Source organism: Mustela nivalis, assembly GCF_964662115.1.
Source record: "Mustela nivalis genome assembly, chromosome: X".
Lineage (NCBI taxonomy): Eukaryota > Metazoa > Chordata > Mammalia > Carnivora > Mustelidae > Mustela > Mustela nivalis.
The window spans coordinates 120167046-120190686 of record NC_139040.1 but is presented as its reverse complement, the minus strand read 5'-3'; the positions used below and the strand labels follow the sequence as shown (position 1 = coordinate 120190686).

At 48.5% G+C, this 23641-nt stretch overlaps 1 protein-coding gene across 3 annotated transcripts in view; it reads left to right on the top strand.

The window, feature by feature from the left end:
* Nucleotides 1–23641, top strand: part of NHS (NHS actin remodeling regulator) — a 336056-nt gene that overhangs the window by 111945 nt on the left and 200470 nt on the right. Inside the window, exon 1 of one of the 3 annotated variants that reach the window (XM_082718383.1) lies at nt 9483–9585. The exons of the other annotated variants lie outside the window; for them this stretch is intronic. Coding sequence (XP_082574509.1) covers nt 9543–9585 — 43 coding nt within the window. The 5' untranslated portion in view covers nt 9483–9542. Of the gene's footprint in view, nt 1–9482; nt 9586–23641 lie in introns of those variants that run through there. 3 annotated transcript variants of the gene reach the window in all.

Below are 23641 nucleotides of genomic sequence, written 5' to 3'. Positions count from 1 at the left end.
ATCTCCTAGTTGAGTTGGCACCTCTCACTGGCCCGTTTGGGCGATGGGGCCAGGAGAATGCCGGGGACTCAGGGGCTAACGTTCTTTCCCTGTGGCGCTTGAGACACGGTTGTCTGCCGTTTTCTAATCCGCCTCACCTTCCCCTGCACACTCCCTCCTCCCGCCCATACGAACTTTACTCCAGACCTGTCTGAAAGCACAACCCATCACCAGTTGCATTACATGCAGAATCTTCTTATTGTGGGGTGACTTACTGCACTGTTTTACTCTCCATTGTGTCTTTGTGTCTTGGCTTGGGTTTCCTGGAAGCAGGGCTGGAGATAGGGCTTCTGGTGCCTGGGGATTATTGGGAGAACACTCAGGAGAAACTTACAAGGGCGTGAAGAACCTTGCTGATCCGCAGCGTGGTCTCAGGTAGAGCCTCGCTTTGCTTGGATCTACAGGGAGAGGGCTTTCGGACACCGTGTGGGTCCATCAGTGGTTGCGGCTGGCCGTGGGGAGAGCATGGCATGGGCCTAACCTCCTGGGCAAGGTGCCTCCCATCAAAAAAGGGCCGCTCTCCTGAGAAGGGGCCCCAGGCCTGATCAAAGGGGATCTGGGTGGAGCACCACCGTTCCTCCTCCCCTCTGGGACACCCCGGGGTGGCGGGGGTGGGGGGCTGGCAAGAGGTGCTGCAAAGACAGGGGATTCCTGCCCATGGGTAAATAATCAGCATCGTTTCCAGCAATGCAGCGAGCCCTGAAAGCGCTGTGTTTAGCAAAACATCATTCTCCTGGCTGCGGGTCTGAGACTATGTTTGCTGGTTTAATCTCAGTCCCGGAAGTGCGCCTGGGACTCGCAGAGGGCCTGGAAGCCACTTGGTCTGTGTTGGGAAGCATCGTAAGGCCCATGTGTGAACTGGCGGCCGGGATAAGTGGCACGATGAATTAAATCCTCTACTTGATGGGAAAGGAAGACCCGTACCTTTCCCAGTCTGGACCCCGGAGATGATTCCCAGGCTGGGGCTTTGATGCCTAGAAAGGTAACAGCAGACCCAGGAGCCTGGGATGCAATTGCTTCTTGAAGCCATAAACCTGGGGAGCCCAGGTGAGTAAAGTAAGTGAATGTTTGCTCGGCTGGGGTTGGGCTTTATTTTGCTGGGAGCCTTCCTTGATTGTGCCTTATCGATTGTTTGTCACCTGGAGGTTGTGCAGGAGGAGGAAAGGATTTCTAGAAGTGTCCCGGCCGTGATCCCCTCGTTCCCCGTTGTCATGTCTGGCTACATTGCCTCCTGGGGTGTCTGTTCAGAATTTGTGCTCTGAAGAAGCAGCCCCAGAAACCGCGAAGGCCGCCGCCGCTTCTCTTCTCCGGGAAGCCAGGGACAGGAGTCCATGAGCTTGACATGGAGACCCCGTGGGGCATTTCTCTGTCTGCAGGTACCCTCAGCCTCTCCTCCAGGGGACAAGGACAAGGGTTGGGAGCAGCGCGGAAAAGGGGCAGGTGTCTTGGTTCCACCACCTCCCAGCTGTGGGAGCTAGGGTTAGGGTACTTTGAGGGACTTCGTTCCCTGAGACCCCAGCCAAAAAAGGCTAGGAAAGGCAAGGTCATGTGCATCCCATCAAGATGTGTGGGGAGGGTGACCATGTGTCACGAACATTCCAGGACAGTTACAGTTTCACGTATTCCATCTCCGTTGGCCACCAAATGTACAGGATCACCTTTTAAACGCCTCTCTAAATTGATGCTTATGTCAGTATGTGGGGGCAAAAATCCCGCATTTTTCTCCTTGGATTTCTCCCATCCTTTTGTGCCCGCATTGGTTACACTCACCTTCTCCTCACGGAATATTTGGAAATTTCCTGCCACAGCGTGGGAGGGGCCCGTTTCCCAAGGAGGGGCGGGTGGTCGGCCGTGGCCAACATCCCCCTCGTCTGTCGAGAGCCTTCTGTACGCCCTAGTTAGCAAATCCGCATTTCGGCACTCAGGCTGAAATGCACGTGCCATCCGGCCCAAGGCAGCTCATGCCCGTGGACCTGAGAATGGCCTGTAGTTAAGGAGTCAGAGCTTTTTCCTCTGCCCACCACACCTGCTTGAAAACAAATTAAAGGGGAGAGAGGAACCTCAGCCCACCCTTCCATCCTGCTATTATCTACTTTGCCGCAGGAACACCCCGATTTGCCTCCGATCTCCAGTAGAGCCCACTTTCGCGCCCCTCCTATGTTCTGAGTCTGTGGTCTCCGCCTGCCCTCCTCCGCAGTGCTGGCTGTGAACATCCTTTAAAAAAATGACCTGATCTTTTTAGAACCTTTAGGCTGGCAAGGGGGGGGGACCCAACAATGTGTCCCTTGCCTTCCTGGCTCATAGATATTTTTAAATCACACAGTATGTGTTTCTGGAGGGAGAAGTGTTATTTGAATTCTTGAGATTTGCTCTGGCCATGTTGGGCCTATTAACTTCCCATTAACATTGACTTTTGGATGATGGTCGGACCATCATCCCTTTGGTTTCCCCTTTTTCAATTACTGTTTTATTAGAGTGGAAGTGTTGTGTAAGAACAGGAATGTGGGAGTAAGGATGCCTCCGTTTAGGACTCCAGGGCCCCAGGAACTTTATTTTCCTTAAAGACAAACTTACCTAGTGCTCGCCGTGTGCTCATACTGGCCTGCGTGCTTTCTAAATACAAGCCCACTTACTCTCACAGCTCTGAATGGTAGAGACTGTTGTCTTCATTTTCCGGATGAGGGAGCAGAGGCCCAGAGAGGTCACGAAACTTGTCCTGGGTCCTGCAGAAAGCTGAGGTTTGAACCCAGGCATTCCGGCTCCCGAGGCCCAGCTCTGAAGGGCTAGGGAGCTCGCTTCTCTCTCAATTTAGAATTACTAATTAATACTAATTAGTATTACTATTATTTCTTTGATCACAACCCTTCACTGGAATTTTTGCCCTAATCGGTAGGATGGAATAGTTCTCTTGGGGTCAGTGTACTGTGGTGTAGTTTCTGCTTCCTACAGCCGTTCCCTAATCTCGACATTGAAGAGGAGAAATAACCGTGGAATGAACTGAGTTCCCAAAGCGCATCCTGAGGTCCACCAGTCAGCAGCACCGGGCTTGGAAGGGAGGTTTCTCGGCCAATAATTTGGGGGAGGCGCTGCAAGTCAGCCCCACGCTCTTGGAACCCACAGTGTTCTTGAACTTCCCCAAGGGTTCTAGGCAGTCCACAGCTGAGAAACTTATTTCACTTTGATTATTCAAACATTGAGCTCTTTGTTTTCCCCATGGAATCCATTCTCGGGGGTAGCGTTTTTTTTAATGGCCCCTCGAGCTGGGGTCCCCGCAGACACCGGGGACACGGCAGCTCGTGTGTTCTTTGTAATTAGTGTTTACAGCTTTGAATCTGCCGTGATTTGCAAGTTTAGCTCTTTTGTGCTGGTACCCATCTGTGTATATATAGCTGGATAAACATTAGGAACAACAGGGATCTTTTGTAAAAAGGTTACGTATCTCCCACCTCTTGGGATTCTCCGCTAACCGGACATGTATGCTTCGCCCCCAGCCCCATTTTCCCGATGGTGCAAATTCTCACTTAAATGCCAGTTGTGCTTAGTGGGATGCGAGGGTGACCCTCCAGGCGTCTCTTCCTTCACCTCTCCATGCTAGCTTGAGAACGTGCGTCCGTGTCAACATACGCTCACCCTCCTCTTATATTGTATTTTCTCTGCATTTATTTTGGGGCTCCCTCCACCTTTCACGATCCCCAAAGACGAGGTGGATCAGGCAGAGAGAGGACTGGCAGCCCGCACAGCAGTATTGCTTAAACACAGCCGCGGCCACCTCGTGCGGCATTCTGGTGTTTCCAGTTACTGCTTCCTTTATTTTTTACAACACCCACTCAGGAAAAGGGCTTCTTTACTCCATTTTCTAGCTTTCTTTTGGAGTGTGTAATTTTAGATTAATAAAAAAATGCACAGGATTGAAAATAAAACGTTCAACTGTGAAGAAAGGAAGCAGATGCAGTGAAACGTGAAAGTCTTCCTCTACCCTGCGTTCCAGTTCTTCTCTCCAGAGAGAAACACTGATAGGTTCATGCGAATCATCCCGGAAAGGTTTTATTCAATCACCTGTGTGTGTGTTTGCGTGACTTTCTCTCTCTGTCAGTCTATTTCCTACTAGACATAGTTTTCTTTATCTTGCTTTTCAGTTAACCTCATAACAAACCTTAGAAATTTTTCCAGTTCCAAATGAGCTACTCATTCTTTCCATTAGATGCCTAGTATTTAACACTATAATTTAGAGGTACCTGAGGCTCAGTCGTTAAGCAGCTGCCTTCAGCTTGGGTCATGATCCCGAGGTCCTGGGATTGAGCCCCACATCGGGCTCCCTGCTCAGGGGGAAGCCTGCTTCTCTCTCTCCCACTCCCCCTGCTCATGTTCCCCCTTTTGCTGTGTCTCTCTCTGTCAAATGAATAAATAAAATCTTAAAAAAAAAAACACAGACCATGATTTACTGAACCAGTCCCCACTGATAGACAAAGGATTTTCCGTTTTGTACCATTGCCATTGCTATAACATATGTCCCTTTACGAATAACTCAGCTTTTGCAAGTATATCTGGGAATTCAGTTCAAAGAGTGGTACATTTTGTAGCTGGAGTGCTACCATCAAGTCACCCTCCAGTTAGGCTGGACTATTTTATGCTTCTACCCTCTTTGCCAGAACCTTCGTGTTTTTCCAGCCTGCAACCATTCAGGGCATTACCAAGCTTTTAACCTTTGCTCATCTGAAATGGGCAATAGAAGGTCTATTTAAGTGATTTAAAAGGATAGCTATCATTTTCTTTGTGATTTCCTTTCTAGAATCACCTTAGATTACTTTCTCTTATCTAACGTGCGTCAGGAGCGGTGGCGCTGGGGCTGGGGTTATTTTCCATGTAAGGAAGCTGAGACTCAGGGGGGGAAAGTGACTTAACCAGAGCCAAGCAGTGCGGGACCGGAGAATCAAAACCAGGTTTCCTGACTCGAGATTTAATTTGTTTACCCTCAGTTGCAGTGTCTCCCCAGCAAGGATGAGGGTGGAAACGTGTGGATATGTGTGTGTGTGCGTGTGCGTGTGTGTGTGCACGCACGCGCGTGCACATGTGTGCGTAAGGGGGGCGCCCGGACCTGAGGAGGGAAGGTCACTGCGTGTATAGGCGCTTTCTCTTCTCTGAACCATCTCCCCCTCAGCACCCTGCAGAATTCACATGGGATCCCCATGTGGGCGTTATCCCACTGAAGTGAGAACCAGAGGATATGGAATGAAATGCCGCATAGGAAGTATAGGTTATTAGAAGTAGGAACTTTCTGTTTGTCACTACTCATGGCCAAAGCACTCTGTCCTAGAAGCAGCGTAAACAGGCTGCCTCTCCCTCTCTTCCTCCCCCAGACAGAGTCACCAGGAAGATGGGACTGTTACACATGGTGCTTATTAAAGCCGTGTTGTCCGTGGGCTCACAGCACTAGAGAACCTTCAGGGATTTTTAAAAATCTCTATGGTTCTCTCTTTGTGACTGATGGTAATCCCTTGAGAGTAAACAGAACTTCAAGAATTTCTGTCTTGCTAATTCTTGACAAGATGGTGGATCGGCCCCTGACATCCAATCTCACCTCCTTCTGGTATCCGCTATGCTGGAGAGGCTGGAAAGCTAGAAACTACATTTCCCAACCTCCCTTGCAGGAAGGTCCTGCTTAGAAATTAGATTTTTGTCAAGTAGTTGTAGCTGTGCCATTGTGAACTGGCTAGAGGTTTTTCAGGTTCACTGGTTGGTAGGGAATCAATTGGTGACATGTTTTCCTCTGCACACCCTTAAGGCTGGGAAGAAACACCACTCATCTGAGATGACCAATCTGACGGGATGGAGTGTATTTCAAAGCGTCGGCTTTTAAGATTCCTTCCTGTCTTTTATGGTTGGGCTCTCTTCAGCCTGTATCTGGGTATTTGCAATCGCATTGGCCAGGCTTGTCAGGCTTTTTGCCAGAACAGTCCCCCAGTAGCCAACAAACAAAACTGGGACAAGAACTCTACGCTTTCATTTTTAAAAAGGTGACATCGTCACCTGCCCTATTTTATGGGCTTCATAAATGGATACTTAGCTCATGGGTCATTAACAATCATGAAATGAGCGAAGAGATGCTTTTATTGCTGTTTTGACATCTGGGGTATTTATGTGATGACATCTTTTCTATTGTGACTTGTACGCTCCTGTGAACTTGTCTGTCACACCTTTCCCGGCCTTCAGTGGTGCTGGATTTTTGCTTTGAGCTGGAAAAACACAAATACCTCAAACCACACCTCACCACACTGTAATGAAGATCAAAGTGAAAAAAAATGAAGAATGGCAAGACATCCCAGGTGTGTCTTCAAATCTCCAGAAAATTCCGCCCCTGGGCTTTCTCTGAGCTTCTTGCCAGAAAGGGCTTTCCCCTTTAGAATGTAGAACACAGTTGCTTTTTTTTTTTTATTTCCCCCTCCGTGGCTGGGGCTTTGTAGTAAAGGCCCGGCCTGCTCTCCCTGTGGGTTTTTTGGGTTTCCTGGTCACAAGCCTGAGGGACAGGTAAAACTGCCGCAGAAAACTTCGGGGTGCATTCAATGAGGTGAAGGGGTAGGTTCGACTGTTTTTAAAGCACAAGTGAGATGAGCCTTTTTTAAAAAAAATTTTTTTTTAAAGATTTTGTTTGTCAGATAGGGAAGAGAGAGCAGAGGCAGGGGGAGCTGCACACAGAGGGAGAAGCAGGCTCCCCGCCGAGCAGGGAGCCGGATGCAGGGCTCGATCCCAGAACCCTGAGATCATGACCTGAGCCGAAGGCAGACGTCCAGATGAGTCTTTATTCTTAGGAGCCAAGAACAGCCTTCAGTCTTAACTTCCTTCAGTTCTCGCAGCGTGGCTTTGCCCAAGCCCCTCACCCTCCTTCTCTGAGAGATGGGGGCAGGGGTTGTTTCTGTCCCCTGGCCAGAGTGCTGAGTGTTTGACTCATACTAGTTCCCTTAACCCTCAGAGTGAGCCTGAGGTTGGTGATAGTGTTATCATGGTTATTATTATTGTGTTTTTTTCATTGAGGCAAATTTTCTTTGACCGCAAAGGAAGGATCTTCAAGTGAACAATTCAGTGACAGTTAGTCCTTCACCGTGCTGTGCAGCCACTGCTGCTGTCTGGTTCCAGAATATGAAGGATGTGAGGAATATGAGGAGTATGAAAATGAAGAATATTCTGGGAGCGGTTGCTCCCCATTCCCCCCTCCCCTAGCCCTAGCACTCACCCCCAGTCCGCTGTTTCTCTGGATTTGCATGTTGTGGACATTTCATGGAACCGGACTCGTACAGTAGGTGTCCTTTCTCATCTGGCTCCTCTCACTTAGTGTCGTGTTTTCAAGGTTCCTGCACACTGTGGCTTGTGTCGGCACTTGGTGCCTTTTTATGGCCAGTACTGTTCCATTGTGTGGACAGACCGCATTTGGTTTATCGAGTCATCTGGTGATGTACCTTTGGGCTCTATATTATGCCGCTTCCTGTATGTGCACTATGGTTCTTCCCAGGGGACTAACGTAGCAGTGTCTCTTTAGCACTGACATTGAAAGGCCACCAGCCATGGCTGGAGTTCAGGAGGAATCACTTTAAAGCATTCAGGGCTCTCCAGCAAATAGTGTTGCTAGGAGGCATCTTTCTTTATCCCTGACCTGCAGGAAGGGCAAGCTTCATACCTCACATCTCCATTTTACAAATGAAGAAACCAGGTTCGGAGAGGTTAAGGAACTTGCTCAGGGTCACACAGCTTAAAGGTAGGTGATCCCGAGCTTGTGCTGGCTGTTCGTGGTCTTTCCACTGTGCCATGCTGCCTCTCCCCCCAGCAATTAGAAGCGGTTAGAAAGGTTATACAAAAAAAAGTGATACAAAAGGCAGTTATACGAACTGCCTTCCTTAAAGCAAAAGCCAGTCGTGATAGAGGAATGTTAGTTTAAATCAACTGTGTGGTGATGGTGATAACAGCAACAGTAGCGGCATCGATCGTCCCCGCATCTGTGTGTGTTTGTGCCGCTAGAATCCAGTACACTGTAGCTTTCTACCGCTGTTCATTACTTTGCACCTTCGTATCTGGAAAAGGCATCCTAAAAATTTCAAACCTGAAAGGTCTACTCCCTAGACCCCAGAGTCTATCTCAAAGTCAGTCTCTGGCATGTGTTCCCCCTCAAGCGACATGACCCTTGACTCCAAGTAGGTACTATTATCTCTTTTCCTTCTTTTTAAATACCTCCCCCATCTTCCTATTTTCTCAGGTCACAGGAACCATCTCCCCCTTTTAGAAGAGGACCTTAGAAATGAGGGACAAGACATCAGGTGGGCAGTAAGAGCTGAGCTCAGAACTCTGGGTGCCTTTCTAGAATTTTCCAAACTGCTTTGCCTTCCTTTGGAGGGCCAGTCCCAGAGCGCTTGGCCCTGGGTACAGGATTTGGGCATTCGCACAGCCTCCCACGCCGTCTCATTCCTCATCGTAGGTTTACTGGTGTGCAGACCCCCACCTCTTTTCCTGGTGGCACATTTGTCCAGAAGACGACCCGTGGAGACGGGTGCCCTGGGATGAGCGCCCATCGACGAGTGGTGGGGGTAGCACTGCTTTCGACCACGCCAAATACAAACACGTGTCCGAGGTTAGCACTGTTTCTATAGCAGCAGCCGAGGTGGTACATAAGTGGTGCTATTATAAATCGAGTGCTGAAGCTGTTTAGATTTTCCCAAAGGAGCCTGAGTGGCTGGTCTCTCCATCTCCCCTTGGTCACGAGGGACGATCCTGTCCCTCTAATTCATGCATTGTTGCATATAAAAATAAACCGTAGCCTCATTACCCTGACATTTTATTTGTGGACTTTTTTTTGATGGCAACCGTAGGACTTCAGTGGCCAGTGTAACTGACGACATACGTTTATTTACTCACTGACCTTAGAGCAACATTCCCCATCATGTTACTTCGTTTTGTTTCATAGCTGAACACTTTGTTCAGTGGGGTAGGCTCTGAAATGAGCTGTGTTCTGGGTGAAGGAGAAATAAGGACATGAGGCCGACGTGCAGGGGTGGGAGCCTGCTTGCCGATGGGTCGCTGGTATCCAGAACTGTGGTTTCGGGCTCCACCGTGGCCAGTGAGGCTGGATGGCCTTGGCCCTAAGCTCTAGGAGATTAAATGTACAGCCATTTTCTGAAGCCGAGTTATCTCTGGGATGAGAGAAGCTATTCTGGGGCCTGGAGAGACCTCGCTTGTGGGTGGGTGGGATGTGACCTCGGACTGGAGGCCTGCCTGCCTGGCCCCTGGCCCCTGACCCCTCATTCTCCATAAGCCACTTAACTCCCCCTGAAGATTAAAGGAGGAGACCACAGTTGGCCTGCCCTCTGTCTTGTGCGGGGCCTGGTGTGATTGGGGGAGGGGCTCAGCACCGCCCTAGGCCTCTGCCCCTGGGGCTCAGTGGGAGAACTTCTCTTGTGATAAGTAAGAGTCTGGCAGAACTGCGGGGTTATTGCTTTGGCAGTGTTTCCTGGGCTTGGCAGATGAGACATTTACCTTTGGAGGCTGGCACTGGAGGGGGAAAAGGTATGCTGTTCCTCTGGAGAATTAGATTCAGCAGATGTGGGGTAGGTCCCAGGAATCAGTGTTTTACCAAGCCTCAGGGGATTCCTACTAAAGGGACACTTGGGGGTAAGAGACTTTGAAAGGCACAGCCCTTGCTCTTGTCTTATTTTCTTTTGCCATATTTCCCCCTTCCCCGCCTTCTTTCGGCCTTTGTGGCAGATGCATATAGGGAGATGACTCAGATCCTTTGGGTCTCACCAATTCGGTGTGCTCCGGGGGGGGGGGGGTCCCATCTGTCAGTAATTTTATCTTCTTGCTGTCCTGAGGGCTCAGCGGGCTGGAATTAACACCCCCAGGAGCAGCCCTTAACCCAGGCAGACAGGAGTTAGTGTACAAATACCCCAGCTCCCTCACCTCTCTGGTGGGACCAAGTTGAGCCATGTCTTGCAGCATTTCTCAGAATTTCCCAGTGGGATTGGACTCTGGTCCCACGCAGTAGCAATGTGTCTGACAGGCACACTCTTCCTAAGGAGCCTTTCCTTCCCGTCTTGCTTCCTCATTTCCTTGCCGCTGTTCGCTCGTCTCTCAAATAAACTACAGTCAGTTCTGTTATAATATGACATGACTTTTAGAAAATCACCATGCTATGCAAAATATTGCTATGCAATAAAAACCACAGGGCTTATGGAGTAAATGAGATTAGGGGCACAGCACTTAAAAACTTAGGAGCGCATAAGAAAAATAAGACGGAAACCTAATAAAAATGGTTTGACACGTCACGTGGTTAGGAAATACATAAATACAATAACTGCTGTGGAGCTCTACCTAGGGAAAGCCCTGGAAGTGGCTTGCAGACGTGGGCATCAGAAGGGTGGCGACTTGTGAAGGGCTGCTAGGAGTGTCCATAGAAACCGAATGGACAGGTGTCACACTGGGTTTGGATGGTTGGGGCTCGTAAGGTGAACGGGGGTGGCTGGGAGGTGTCGGAAGTGTGTGCCTAGCTGCGATCACTAACTGTTTCGTTTCGTTTCGTTTCTTTTCTTTTCTTTTCTTTTCTTTTCTTTTCTTTTCTTTTCTTTTCTTTTCTTTTCTTTCTTTCTTTCTTTCTTTCTTTCTTTCTTTCTTTCTTTCTTTCTTTCTAAGATTTTATTTATTTATTTGACAGATAGAGATCGCAAGTAGGCAGAGAGGCAGGCTCCCCTCTGAGCAGAGAGCCTGAAGCAGGGCTCGATCCCAGGACCCTGAGATCATGACCTGAGCCTAAGGCCGATGCTTAACCCGCTGAGCCACCCAGGTGCCCCCACTTACAGTTTCTTACAGACAGAATTGCATATAAGCAAACGCGAACTTCATGTGATGCTCAAATTCTCCTCTAATCTATCAATCACATTGGAACAAATTTGTGTTTTTTTTTTTTAAAGATTTTATTTATTTATTTGACAGAGAGAAATCACAAGTGGGCAGAGAGGCAGAGAGAGAGAGAGGAGGAAGCAGGCTCCCTGCTGAGCAGAGAGAGCCCGATGCGGGACTCGATCCCAGGACCCCGAGATCATGACCTGAGCCGAAGGCAGCGGCTCAACCCACTGAGCCACCCAGGCGCCCCCAAATTTGTGTTTCTAACGTGTTAGAGCAGGATTGACTGTACTCGTGTAGGCTTTCTTGTTATAGGGCTTCTTTCTAAACCTAAAGTAAGATCCCTAATAATGGCAGCTGTATGGTGGTTTTATTCTTTGATTGGGCTTTTCTTATGTTGAACAGAGCAAATAAGCAAACCAGAAGCCCCTTCAGACCCAAATAGGTTGAACAGTGACCAGCTGGATGTTAGAGTTGGGGGTCTCCAGTCGAAATATCCTCCTACAGGGGTCTCTGCACCCCAGGCCACACGGTTGGTCTCACCCACTCATTATCTTGTAACTCCCTCGGGGACTGTGACCTTGTACAAATCCTGAAAATCTCACTTGCCTATTTGCAGTCCTGGAACTGCTGTAAACCTAAAATCAAATGTCAGATTATGTCTGTTATTATGAGCTGGAGCAGAATTCTGTAAATGCTCAGTTCTGTCTTTTTTTTTTTTTTTTTTTTAGTTCTGTCTTTTATAAGGAAAAAAAAAGAGATTAACATAGAACCTTGGTAGATATATTATTCACCTGCATTCGGTGCTTCCCAGGAGGTAAAATTACAGCCTGAGCACAGCTCATTCTTAATTTCCCATGGTAGATTACAAATGGGTTCTTTTCTATTCTACAACTTCTTTAATCTCAATACCTGATTTCTCCCATGTGTACCTGTACGCAATCAAGCAACTTCTATACCGCCTGACTCATTTGTTTAACCAGGTCTGCTTCAGTGTCAAGCTCAGACTTTGCATAGCCTTGATTTTTGACCGGGGCTTGCACCCAGGATACAAGGTCAGCGTTTTTCGGAGTGTGGACTATAGCCCACCCACAGCAGAATCCCCAAGGAGCCTGTTACAAGCACAGTTTCCTGGGGTCAACCCCAGACTCCTGGATCAAAATATCTTGGAAGCGGGGGAAGGGATCTGCCTTTTGCCTTTTACAAGCTACTGGATGATGCTTACGTGTACTCAAAATCGAAACTCAAAGGTTTAGACCAGTGGGTCTCTACAGGGGTCCTTCGTGCCCTGTTATCCCCCTCCCCACCTCCAGAGATATGTAAGAGTGCCTGGAGACTTTTTTGGTTGCCACAACTCAGAGGGGATGCTACTGACATCCAATAGGTAGAGGCCAGGGATGCTGCTGAACATTCTAGAAGGCCCCACAGAACAGCCCCACAGCAAAGAGTGATCTGGCTCCAAATGTCAACAGTGCTGAGATTGGGCAACCCTGATTGAGACCTTTGGGGATTTCTCCAGAGTCTGCTGCCCACTTACAGGGCTGTTTCCTTTGTCATTATTTTCCTTGGTTTCTTCACATCCGGCTGGTTCAGAAGCTGAAATGTGTCGGCTAGGCAGATTGGCACCTTCACTGGAGGGCTCAGGGCGGTGGGGATGATAGCTGGCTCTCTTAAAATGCCTCCTCCACCATCCGGGCATTGAACAGTAAATCAGGTCCACTCAAGTCATCCTAGAGATTAAGGGCCTTGCGGAGTTGGAGCAAATAACACAAATTTGGAGATGCAGAAATGGGCTTTTCTGCCAGCGTGTGTAGATTTTTTGTCAAGCATACTCAATTTTTATGACCTAACTGATAGGTACATGATAAAGTGAAAGCTCGCCCTGTTCATCACCTGGGACAGTGCCTGGACTGGTATTTCCATGCTTCATTTATTATTGACCCTTGCTTACTGAGAGATCTGGCAGTACCTTCTAAATCATCGAAGAGGGCTTAGAGTGGTTGGTATCCTTTCAACATGGGGAGCATTTTGTTGTGCCGTGAAATTTTGAAAACTGGCAATTCGTGTATAGCATAAATGGTAATTCCACTTCCAGGGCTGACATTCCAAGGGTCTGTATTATATCCCAAGGAATATATATCTACATTATAAGGCTATTATTCAACGATAAGGTTTGTCAGATAATGTACAAAGAAGGACATTTTGAGTGCTAATTAGTGGTCTTTTACCAGTTCATGTGTATTGTTAAAATGTTTTATGGATGCTCTAGGTTAAATGTGGGACCTTTTTTTCATCTGTTGGCTGTTAAAGTCTGGAAAATCCTTGGGGGTCTGTTAAAAACTATTGAAATGGCAACATGATGGGAAGTATTCTAATACCTAACAGATACTGAGTGCCCACAAGTCCCACACGTTGTTCCGAGCATTGTACATTTATTTTGCTCACTGAATCCTCAACACCAGCTCTGTGCGGTCCAAGTATGATCATTATTTTATAGATGAGGTTAAATGACAGGGACACACAGACGTCCAGGTGGGAAACTACCCTGGGAGCCCAGGCAGTGTGGGTTGTTAACAAGAGCATGACTCTGCCTCCACTTCTTCAAGCGTAGTCAACAATAGTCACCTCCAACTCAAACCAAGTAGACTAATCCTTAAAATCATTAAAATGATTAGCTTAGCCCAGCACTGTCCAGTAGACACAGGACATGAACCACATGTGCCATTATAGATGTTCGCAGAACGAAGTTTTTTAAAGATGTAAAAAGAAACAGGTGAAAATTAGTTGGATGGTATATTTAATATTCTAATTTCAGCATGTGATTGCTATCCAATAGTACTGAAATATTTTACCTTTTCCTCTTATATTAAGCCTTCGAAATCAGAGTATGTTTTACAGTTGAACGAGCCATATTTGAGGTGTCCAAAAGCCACATGTGGTTAGTGGCCACTGTATGGGACAGTGCAGTCTTGACTGATACTTGGTAAAAAACGTGAGGCTTTGAGAACAGAGTTTGGATGATTGTTGAGAGACAGAAAGATGTTTTTCCAGTCCTGCTTAGCTCGGGTCCGAGAGGCCTCAGATGTTTCTCCAGATCGTGACAGAGTTCTGTAGCTACTTCTGTCCATGGTGGGCTTTTACTAGTGGGCCCAAGCAATTATACTTTTCTTGGCACACCCAACAATATTTAACAAATGTTCTTGAAAGGGGATTTAGCTTAAACACACACACACACACACACACACACACACACACATGCCATCTTTATTGTCAGTATATCTATTTCATTGGATTGAGGATCCAGTGCAAGGGGTACAGGAAGGGAGAGATGTTTTATTTGCGCCTGCGTGATACCTTCCTTTGTCTAGCTGACCTCTCATCATTGACATAACCGCCATCTTGGTCCCAGTGTAATTTAAATGGAATACATGTACATATATATGTATATGTATTGTTTGTGACCCAGTGGTGGGGGTGCAGGGATCTCCAGCCTTAAAAGCAAGCAAGCTTGTTGTGTGGCTATTTCAGAACCACAGCAGAGCTCCCACAACTGTCTGATAATGGCACTGAGCTTCATAAAAGACAGCAACTCGACTCAGAAGAATACAGGCTTGTTTTAAGGTCTTGAAGAGCAAGCGTGCTTTGTGAGTCTTTTTGGTAGAAAACAGCAGTCCCTGATTGCTGAGCAAAATGCAGAGAGGTACCCTTGAATACCCAAAGAGGCCAACGAGAACACTAGCCATGGGTGTTGTCATCTCTCTGTTAATTAAATTCACGGGGACAAGTGGCTCTTCTGGAAAAACATGCATAATCAGAGAAACAACACACTATAGTGAGAAGATCACAGATGAAAGGTTTTAGTCTTGACCTCTGCCATTAACTAGCTCCATGCCTTCCGTTCCTCTGGGCTTTGCAGTAAGAAAGGGGAAGTAGGATAAGATTTTAATCCACGATGCACAGTAGAGTCACTGGGGAGTGTTTTAAAAAATGCTGACACCCGGGGCCCGTTCTAAACAAAATAATTCAGAATCTCTGGGGTTGAGGCTATTCGTGTTGTAAATGACCTCTCCCTTTTTTTGGTGGAAAATTAGAAGACCCAGAGAGAGAGAAGTGGATGTGTAAGTATCTGATTTCAAATGCTGTTTGTTTGTAATGCACTTGAGAGAGAAATAAAGAGAGAGAGAGAGAGAGAAAATCCATTTATCTTAATTTAATTTCAGTTAGGCCCTTTCTAGCCTCAGAAAGGATTTAAGGTATCAGGGGAGGAGAACTGATATTGGATGTCTCCATCCCTCCCTCTTGAGAAGCATTTCATAGAGAAGGGAATGTTCTGGTGTGGTTCATTGACTCTAGGGCACAGATGAAATCAGAGTATTCTGAGAATAGTTGATTGTATTGGTCAGGATAGGCCTGGTAAGAAATGACCCCCCCAAATCTCAGTGGCTTACAACAGCAGAAGTTTATTTCCTGCTCATGAAAAATGTACTGCATCTCCTTCATTCCGGGGCTGAGGCTGATGGGGGGAGTTTCTCTCTAGAACACTGCTGGTCCAGATGGTTGATGAGGGAAGAGAAAATGGTGAATCACACACTTGTTTTTAATGCTTATGCTCAAAAAATGGCACAACATTTCTGCCTACAGTTAATTGGCAAAGCAAGTCATGCGGCCAAGCCAACTTTGGTGGGGATGTGTGAACTGTCTACAAGGATAAAGTTAGGAACAATAATGCAGTCTCCCACAGCAGTGAAAGATCCTGCGTTAAATAGTGTCAAAGACTCCCGTCTACCCAGGGAGTACCCAAGAGACACAGTCCAAGGTTAACTCTGTAATGGCTCACTTCTCTTTTCTATGGGAGTTTTCTTTCACTCCCAACACACCAAACAAGCCCTTGAGGCACAGTGTAGCAGTAACTCCCATCAGGTTGGCCTCTGCTGACCTTGGGCCCTTCCATCTTCTGAAAGATGTGCGTCAGCTCTTCATGTGGATTTTCTGGTGACTTTCCTGAAGAGGCAGTGAAGAATGGTGGTGGGCGACACTGGTTCTCAAATTTGGCTGCCCCCTAGAGTTACCCAGGGAGATATGAAAAATACTGATGTCTCGGTTCTACCCCAAGGAGTCTCATTGAGTTGGTCTCTGGAGAAGCCTGGGCCTGGATGATTCTAATGCTGGGACCTGGGTTCAGAACTTGGCTTCCGCTTTTTCAGCTGTATTGCTTGTGTCTGGGTTGCTTTATTTCTCTGCTGCTTTGGTAGATGGTTTTTGTGATGGTTCTATGAGAGGCAGAGAAAGCGGTAGGCGCTGCACCAAGGTCTGGTCGGAGCTGGGGAAGTGTGTTGATTCCTGTGACTACTGTAATGATGGTTATTTTGCTTGCTGTGCTGTCCCAGTGCCTCCCGAAGTCAGCCCATCTAAGAGGCTGGCCGGGGAAGAAATGGTGTGTTGCAAGGGCCACACGGTGTGATTAACCGTGATTGTGTTTCTCCATGGTCTAGGTTACAGGAATGGAGTTCTTGGCTTTTCCTGACTTCTCGGGGGGTGCGTCCGAGAAGGAGAATAGCTCGGGACCTCATTGGGTCTTCCCCACTCCTTCTTCCATGTGCTGCCTGAAGGGCTTACTCGGGGCAAGCTTTTATGGCAAAACAGAAGAAGAATGAAAAGCAACAATTTCAAAATTGTCTTTCCATTGCCTGGCTGCTTGTTTGACTTGCCCACACGAATGAGCAGCCTGCTCAGATCCCTCCCGGGGCCTCTCCCTGCTAGGAGCTCCTGTGGGGCTGAGCTGGGGCTGAGCCCGAGTGGGGGGAGGGGCGCTTGTGCTGGACCGCCCTCCGGCCCTCCCGGTGGTCCCGGTGGTCCCTGCCCGGCGTCTGTTTGCCTTTCACTTTGAAATTAAGCACAAAGCAGGGGAACTGTGGGAAGGGGCTGGGCTGCGACCAGCTCAAAAGAGCTCTAACCCCTGGCTTCTGCTATTACTGTGGTTTCTCTGTGGTTAAAGATAACCCACTGGGACCACCTTCTGGGGGAGGTTGTCACCAGGATACCTGCCATTGTCCCCCGTTATCTTGAAATAAGCACATAAGCACGCAGACCCACTCCGCCTTTTAATGCTTATTTGGCAAGTTCCTTGCCTCTTAGTCTCTCAGTTCCTGAGATAAGACTCCCCCTGTCCTCATTTTGGTTACAGAGTTTTTAATAATTTAATGAGCAAATGTCAAGACTTACATTTCTGTTTCCAGGAACCATTTCCCGATTATTCCTAATTCTTTGCATATGACACACACATCAGAGAGTTCGTTCCATTTGACGTTTGTGAATTTATGGGAAATCTCATCTTTGTAGAGATTTAAAACTTGGCTGCACCCATTGAATCCACTCTAGGGAGTAATTTTTGCAACGGTCCCCAGAGAATCAGGCCAGATGACCAATAAAATGCCATTTCTGTCCATTCTGCTTTCTGTGGGGTTTTGATGAGAAAGGTATTTTTTCATTTTTGTCCCCCCCCCCCACCAACATGGAGAATAGGAACGTCTCCGAATGATTAAGATCTAAGAGTGGATCATGACAGTGACCGTCTCTCTGACTGCCAAGAAAGCCAGCTCCCTCGGGATTGGGGGCTGGCTCGAAGGAGAGCCTGGATTGCTCGCATTCTGTTGAGACAGAAAGCTGAGCTGCTGCACCCGAAGCATTTTACCCCTTTTAGGAATTGCTTCTAGAATTTTGGCCCCGCAGCTGGGCTGGCTGCAGGGCATCACGTCTAAGGTTGCTGTTGAGAGGAGCGCAGGGGAAGAGAGCGAGATGGTGGATGGAAGGGACTTAGTAACTTGCAAATGGAATTTTCCTAAGGACAACTGGAAAGCAGAAATGCGTTTCCCTGCATCCTGAGTCACAGCCTCACTAATGGGATGAGATCTTGCTGGGATGACCCCTCTTTTGTTATGGAAAGTTTCATTTCAAGAGGAGGAGCCCAGAAGGAGAGGGTGCTTTACTGCCTTGACCCCCAGCCCTCATCCCCTTCCTGTGTGGGTGTATTTTAGAGCCTCCTTTCTCAAAGTGGGGCCCGTGGAACCAGCCCCATCAGCATCCCCTGGGAGGCCGTCAGCACCAGCCAGAACGCAAGAATCACAATCTGCACGCCAGCAAGAGGGTGGGTGGTCTCTGTGCACCGCAAGGTCTAGGAAGCATTACTCTCGGGATTCTTCAAGAGCCACAGACCGTTCTCTTGCTGGGTCTACTCCCTCTAACCCAGTAATGACACATGCAGGCGCCCAGTTTGGCCCTGCCCAGGGAGCGCAAAGCAAGGGCCTGGCTCTGTGCTCCGTAATCTCACATCCGTGGTAGAAATAGGAAGCTAAGCTTCAGAAAGTCTGGCTGGAGGGACGGCAGGGTGGCAGGGGACCTGTTTGAGAATCCTGTCTTTGTCACCTATGACCTGCGAGACCTTGCAGCATTCAACTGGTTTCTCCCACTTCTCTATGTTTTTGCCACTGAGGAAATCTCTAGTACATTCTGCCTCAGCCCCCTGCTCACCATCCCCTTACCCTTGCCTGGCAAACATGTCTGATGCATTTCTGTATTTCCAAAAGCGCTTCTCTGGAAGAGAGGGTGCTTGTGCTGGCTTCATTTCTTGATTCTTTCCTTCGCTCATTCATTCTTTTGCAAAACCAAACTTATTTGGATTTGCTAGGACTTCATTTGGAATTTCCAGCTGGCTGAGGCCAGGTCGCCATAGCTGAAGCAAAGTAGAAAATTAAGAAATGGCCTCCATTTTGCTGAATGACCTTGACAAATGTGGGTGTAGCTCCAGACCTCTGGATAACTGCTTCGCCGCTGCCTTTTGGTTTGGCAGAGGAAGCAGCCTACATGCTCAGCCCATAACCCAGTTTCATCAAAGGCAGGACACCTCGTCCTCTGCTCCCTGGGGGGCCGTGGAGGGAGGCCCAGCCTTGGAGCTGGGGTGGGGGTGGGGGACGATGGGATGGGCCTGGGGCCACTCGGAAGGTGGCGTCCGCTATTCTCTATGGCATTTTAAGGTCATCCTTCCAGATGCTTCATGTCGACTGGAGCAAGCCCTCATGTTAGGCCTCATGTGTGGCCTCAGAGAAATGCAGCCGCCCCTCCAGGCACCGACTGTCCTGTTGGGTGTGTGGGCCGTGGGGGGAGCCGCCTGGGGTGTGTTCTGGCCTTGGCTTTTTCAGGACGGTGTGGCCTGCTGGGTGCCGTGGCCTCTGAAAAAACCCATTTGGGGGTGGGAGGGAGGCTCTGTGCCAGGCCCACCATTCCCCCTGTGGCGGCTCTGGCACATTCCCTCAAGTAGAGGCTGGAAACCTCTGAGAAGCGGCCTGGACCCCTCGGTGGCCCAGCTTTCAGGGCTGCACAGCCAGGGTGTGGCAGATCTTCTCGAGTTCCTGGTGCTGCCTTCTGGAAAACCTGGACTGCATTTCTGATCAGGCGGGACTCCCGAGCGGAGGAGAGCTGGGCGGTAGCAGGGAGCCTTTCTTCGAGAAGCGTTTGTTTGTTGCCTCAGGGGCCCAGATGTTAACTTCTGGCTTTGGCTGTCAGGTGACACTGTCCCCTCATCTTTCTTTCCTTTTCTTAAAACAATTCCTCTCAAAGTTACGTGAGAATCCAGTGGCTCTGGCCCAGTAGCTGCGTTTGGGAAACTGATGTGCTCCCCGCCCCGCCCCCCCCCCCTACAAGTTAGCATGGACACTGCAACCCCCCACCCCAGTCTGTCTGCTCACATCTGGAAGGCAGGTTTGAGCTGGAGAGTGGCTCCCACTGGCAGAGCCCATCTCTGGGGTTACGTCAGCCGGCACTTGTTGGGAAAGGAACTGCTAGGGGAGACTCTAGCCAGGAGAACTCACATTGGTGACCGCCCTTTGAGGAGTTGTCCCTGGCCTTTGGCAGGATGGTTCTGTCGCCAGGTGTGAGAGTTGTGGGTGTGGCGAGTAAGCAGAGAGGTGGGATCTGGTGAGTAGGGAGAACAGCAGGCCGCAGTCTTAGGGCTGAGTCTTAGGGCCCAGCAGGATTCTAGAATACGGGAGTGCCGGGAAGGAAACTGAGGTTAGCAACTCAGTCATGTGACTGGGCAGGTACAACAGCAAGTAGGACATTTAGCAGCGGGTGGCACTCGAGGGACAGAGACCCGGTGCTCCTGCCAGGAATGGCCTTCCAGAGCCCACCGCACCCAGAGAGGGCAGGGTCCCCACAGCAGGATTGCTTATGGCCACTGAGCAAAGCTGAGGGCTCGGGGCCCAGAGCTCAGCCCTGAGACACACCCGAAGGCCCCAACGGTCCAGATGCAAGCACCTCAGCAGGTCTTTCCACAAAAGGGAGAAGACGGTGGAGACAGGGTAGCGTCCCACACCCCAAGGGATCATCTTGGAACCCATGACTTCCTGCCTGTGTCTCTGTTGGCTCCCCGGGCCCTCTCGTGCCTCAGCAGAAGCACAGTCTGGTCTCTCTCATGACGGAGCCAGCAAAGGAACTAGATACCCTCCAACCACCACAGTGGAAAACGAAAACCCACAGGAAGAAAATGTTCAAATAGACTTGAACTGTGGCCTGGAGTGGTTTCAGTTTCCTGATTTGCAAGACACACACTGTCCCAGAGTGCCAGGGGCCTGTGGTCACAAAAGCTCCATCTCAGAAGAGGCTAAGAGGGGGTCCTTTCCGGGGGAAGGCTGCAGACAGTGCTGCAGAAGGTAGCTGGCGAGGGGGTGTGCTCCCCGACCAAGCCCTCTCTGGGTCTGGCCTTGCCAGGCCCCCTGACGAGTGAACCTCTGCTTCGGTGAGTTTTATTTTGAGATAATCCAAACATACCGGAAAGTGGCCCAAGTGACACAAAGAACTCCTGCATTCATTTGTTTTATGTCTTTCCTCTTTCTCCACATGCATGCGCAGTACACACATGTGTACGCATATATATATAAATTTTTTCCTGAACAATTTGCAGGTAAGCCATGGGCACCAAACTCCCTCTACCCTTTGTATTTTCTAACAACGAGAATATTCCCTTACATGGCTACAAACAGATATCAAATGATATCAAATTCAGGAAATGTCATATTGATTTAAGACTTTTCTCGAAGACATCGTCCATATTCCAGTTTTGTTCCGGTAATTCCCTTTGCGACCATTTCATTACGATTCACAAGCGAGCCCTGAATCCCACACCGCTTTCAAGTGTCTTGTTTCTGTAGTTTCTTTTAATCCAGAACAGTTTTAAAAGTCTTCCTTTGTCTTTTATGACCCTGGCATTGTTGAAGAATGCTGGCCAGCTATAGAATGTCCCTTAATTTTGGTGTCTCTGTTGGTTCCTCATGTTTTGATTCAGCTCTATGTTTCCTCGGTGGGAATACTATTAAAGTTAGCATAAGGATTTGTCTTTCTCTGGGGGCCTTATCAGGAGGCATAGAATTCCATTTGCCCCCCTATTGGAGATGTCAGCTTTGATCCCTTGCTTAAGGTGGTCTCTGTGTGGTCACCCTTTTTCCTTTGGTAATGAACAGGTAAATTTGATATTATGTACATATCTTCTTCCTTAGCAGACTCTCCCAACCTAGTTTTAGCACTCACAGAAGATTCTCACTTGGATAATGGTTACTTTCATGGTTGCATCCATCATCCCTTCCATATTTGTGAGTCCAAAATAGCCTGTGATTGGGTGGTAAGGCATATCCCCCTGCTGAGGTTGGTAGATGAACTCACAGGGAGGAAGGGTCCCGATATGCAACTTGGACCCCTAGTCAGCTCTTGCCAAACTGTCCTGCGCTGTTGGGTGTGGGCTTTGACACACCTCGTAACTCATTTTGGAAATACGTATTGCACATTGTAACTCATCGTAACTCATTTTGGAAATACGTATTGCACCCTGACTGGATGACTTTTGAGCAACGTTCCCCCATCCCCAGGTTTACTGAGAAATGATGGACATATGTCACTGTATAAGTTGGAATAACCTTTGACACGCTTTACCAAAAAGAGGTGGGATTTTGATCACATGTGTTATAATTTGTTTTTGTGGCGTCTGCTGGAAAAATCACACCTTGGTCTTTTACACAGTGTTGATCGACAGAAAGCTGATCATGCTGAGAGTATTAATGTCTTCTCTCCATCTGACCCCTGCTCCAGAGGAGGGGGGCAAATTGGAGACACCATTTGAACCCTGAGGAGGATGGTTGGACTGAAAGGGCAAATGAACTATTGGAAGCAGATGAATTAAGTAAAACATGAATTTCCAGAAATGTTTCAAAATGCTTGTGTAGGAGCTGTTTGTGTAGGGGGCGTGGATTGTGGTGGTGGTAGTGAAGCAGCCAACGGTGTTGCTTGGAATCTTGGTTATCTGTTGATCTGATTCAAAATGAATCCGTAACCAGTTTCTCGCCACTTTGTTTTGGTCTAGTTCTTACAGCCATTGACTGCTATTTCCGGAAGGGGTTTCTTTGGGAGACCCTCTGATTGCTTTTTTACTGGGGCTGAAATATTACGTTCTTGGTCTTGGTTTGAGTCTTTTCAAGTATGTTCTCTCTGGCTCACAGTAGGACCAAGGGAACTGCGGGGACTGGTGGAGAGGTTTCGCGGCTCTCATATGTTATTATAACACTGGTTGTTACAGGTCCCATTAAGGTAACTGTTTTCAGAACAGCAGTGAAAACTGTAAGTGGACATGAAGGAAAAGCAGCTGTTTTCCATAAAACCTACAAATGAACAAATGCTAGTTACCCCTGTGATGTGTGATCTGGAATGGTCTTTCCCTGCCCGTGTGTGCTTCTTGGAATGTGCCTGGATGCACACCCAGAGAGGAGAGAAAAGGGAAAGAGAGTAGGTTTGTAGCTGAGTAACTTTCAAAAACCCTGCAGAGGCTAACTCCCTCTTGGACAATCCCAAGGTGAAAGGGAGCCGCCAGTGCTCTGAATGGTACAGCCTTGCCGGGGAGCGAGCCACCCCAGCCCTTAGGGCTGACAACAACACACACGGATCTAGTCTGTGGTTGAGCTCACCCCGCTCCCATCTTTCCTGGGCTCTGGCTCAGGTCTGCAGTGAACTGGCAGGTCAGCTGGGGACTGGCTGATCTGGCTTGGCCTCTTCCGGGGGATTTCTTCTAGAGGAGCTCTCTCCCATGCTGCGTGTTAGCCAGGACCTGGTCCCGCGGTGGTCATGGAATGCCGAGCCTGTGCATTAGGAGCAGGAGACCCAGGTGTAGAACTCACACGAGGCCACTTCTGCAGCATATGGGCCAAAGCAAGTCCCATGACCAAGCCTAGATCCCAGGCCGTGGAAGCAACTGGACTCTGTCTCTGGAGGGGAGGGCAAGGTCTCATAGCAAAGGGGTGGGGATACAAAAGGGGGGTGACGGGGGCCATTTTCATAATCTAGTGCAGAGACCCTAAATATGTGACTGGCCCTTATTGACAGGGAGGAGGAAAATTTGATACAGATAATTTATAATTGTGGAAGTTATTAAAAACAACACTTCAGCTTGGGATTTAATGAGTTAATCCACATAAAGCACAACGAACTATTGTTACGATTACCCTGAGTGGGTATGTCTCCTGAAGTCCTTGGCCTTGCTTAGAAATAATGCCTGTTGAGGATGAATTCAACAGTCCAGGGAACCAAGCTTTGGAGACAGTCACAACATGGGTCAAAGAAGTTGAAAAGAGGGTCTAAGTGCCAGGCAGACATGCCCGTCATATTCCCCCTCAGGGACCGGAGGCTGGAA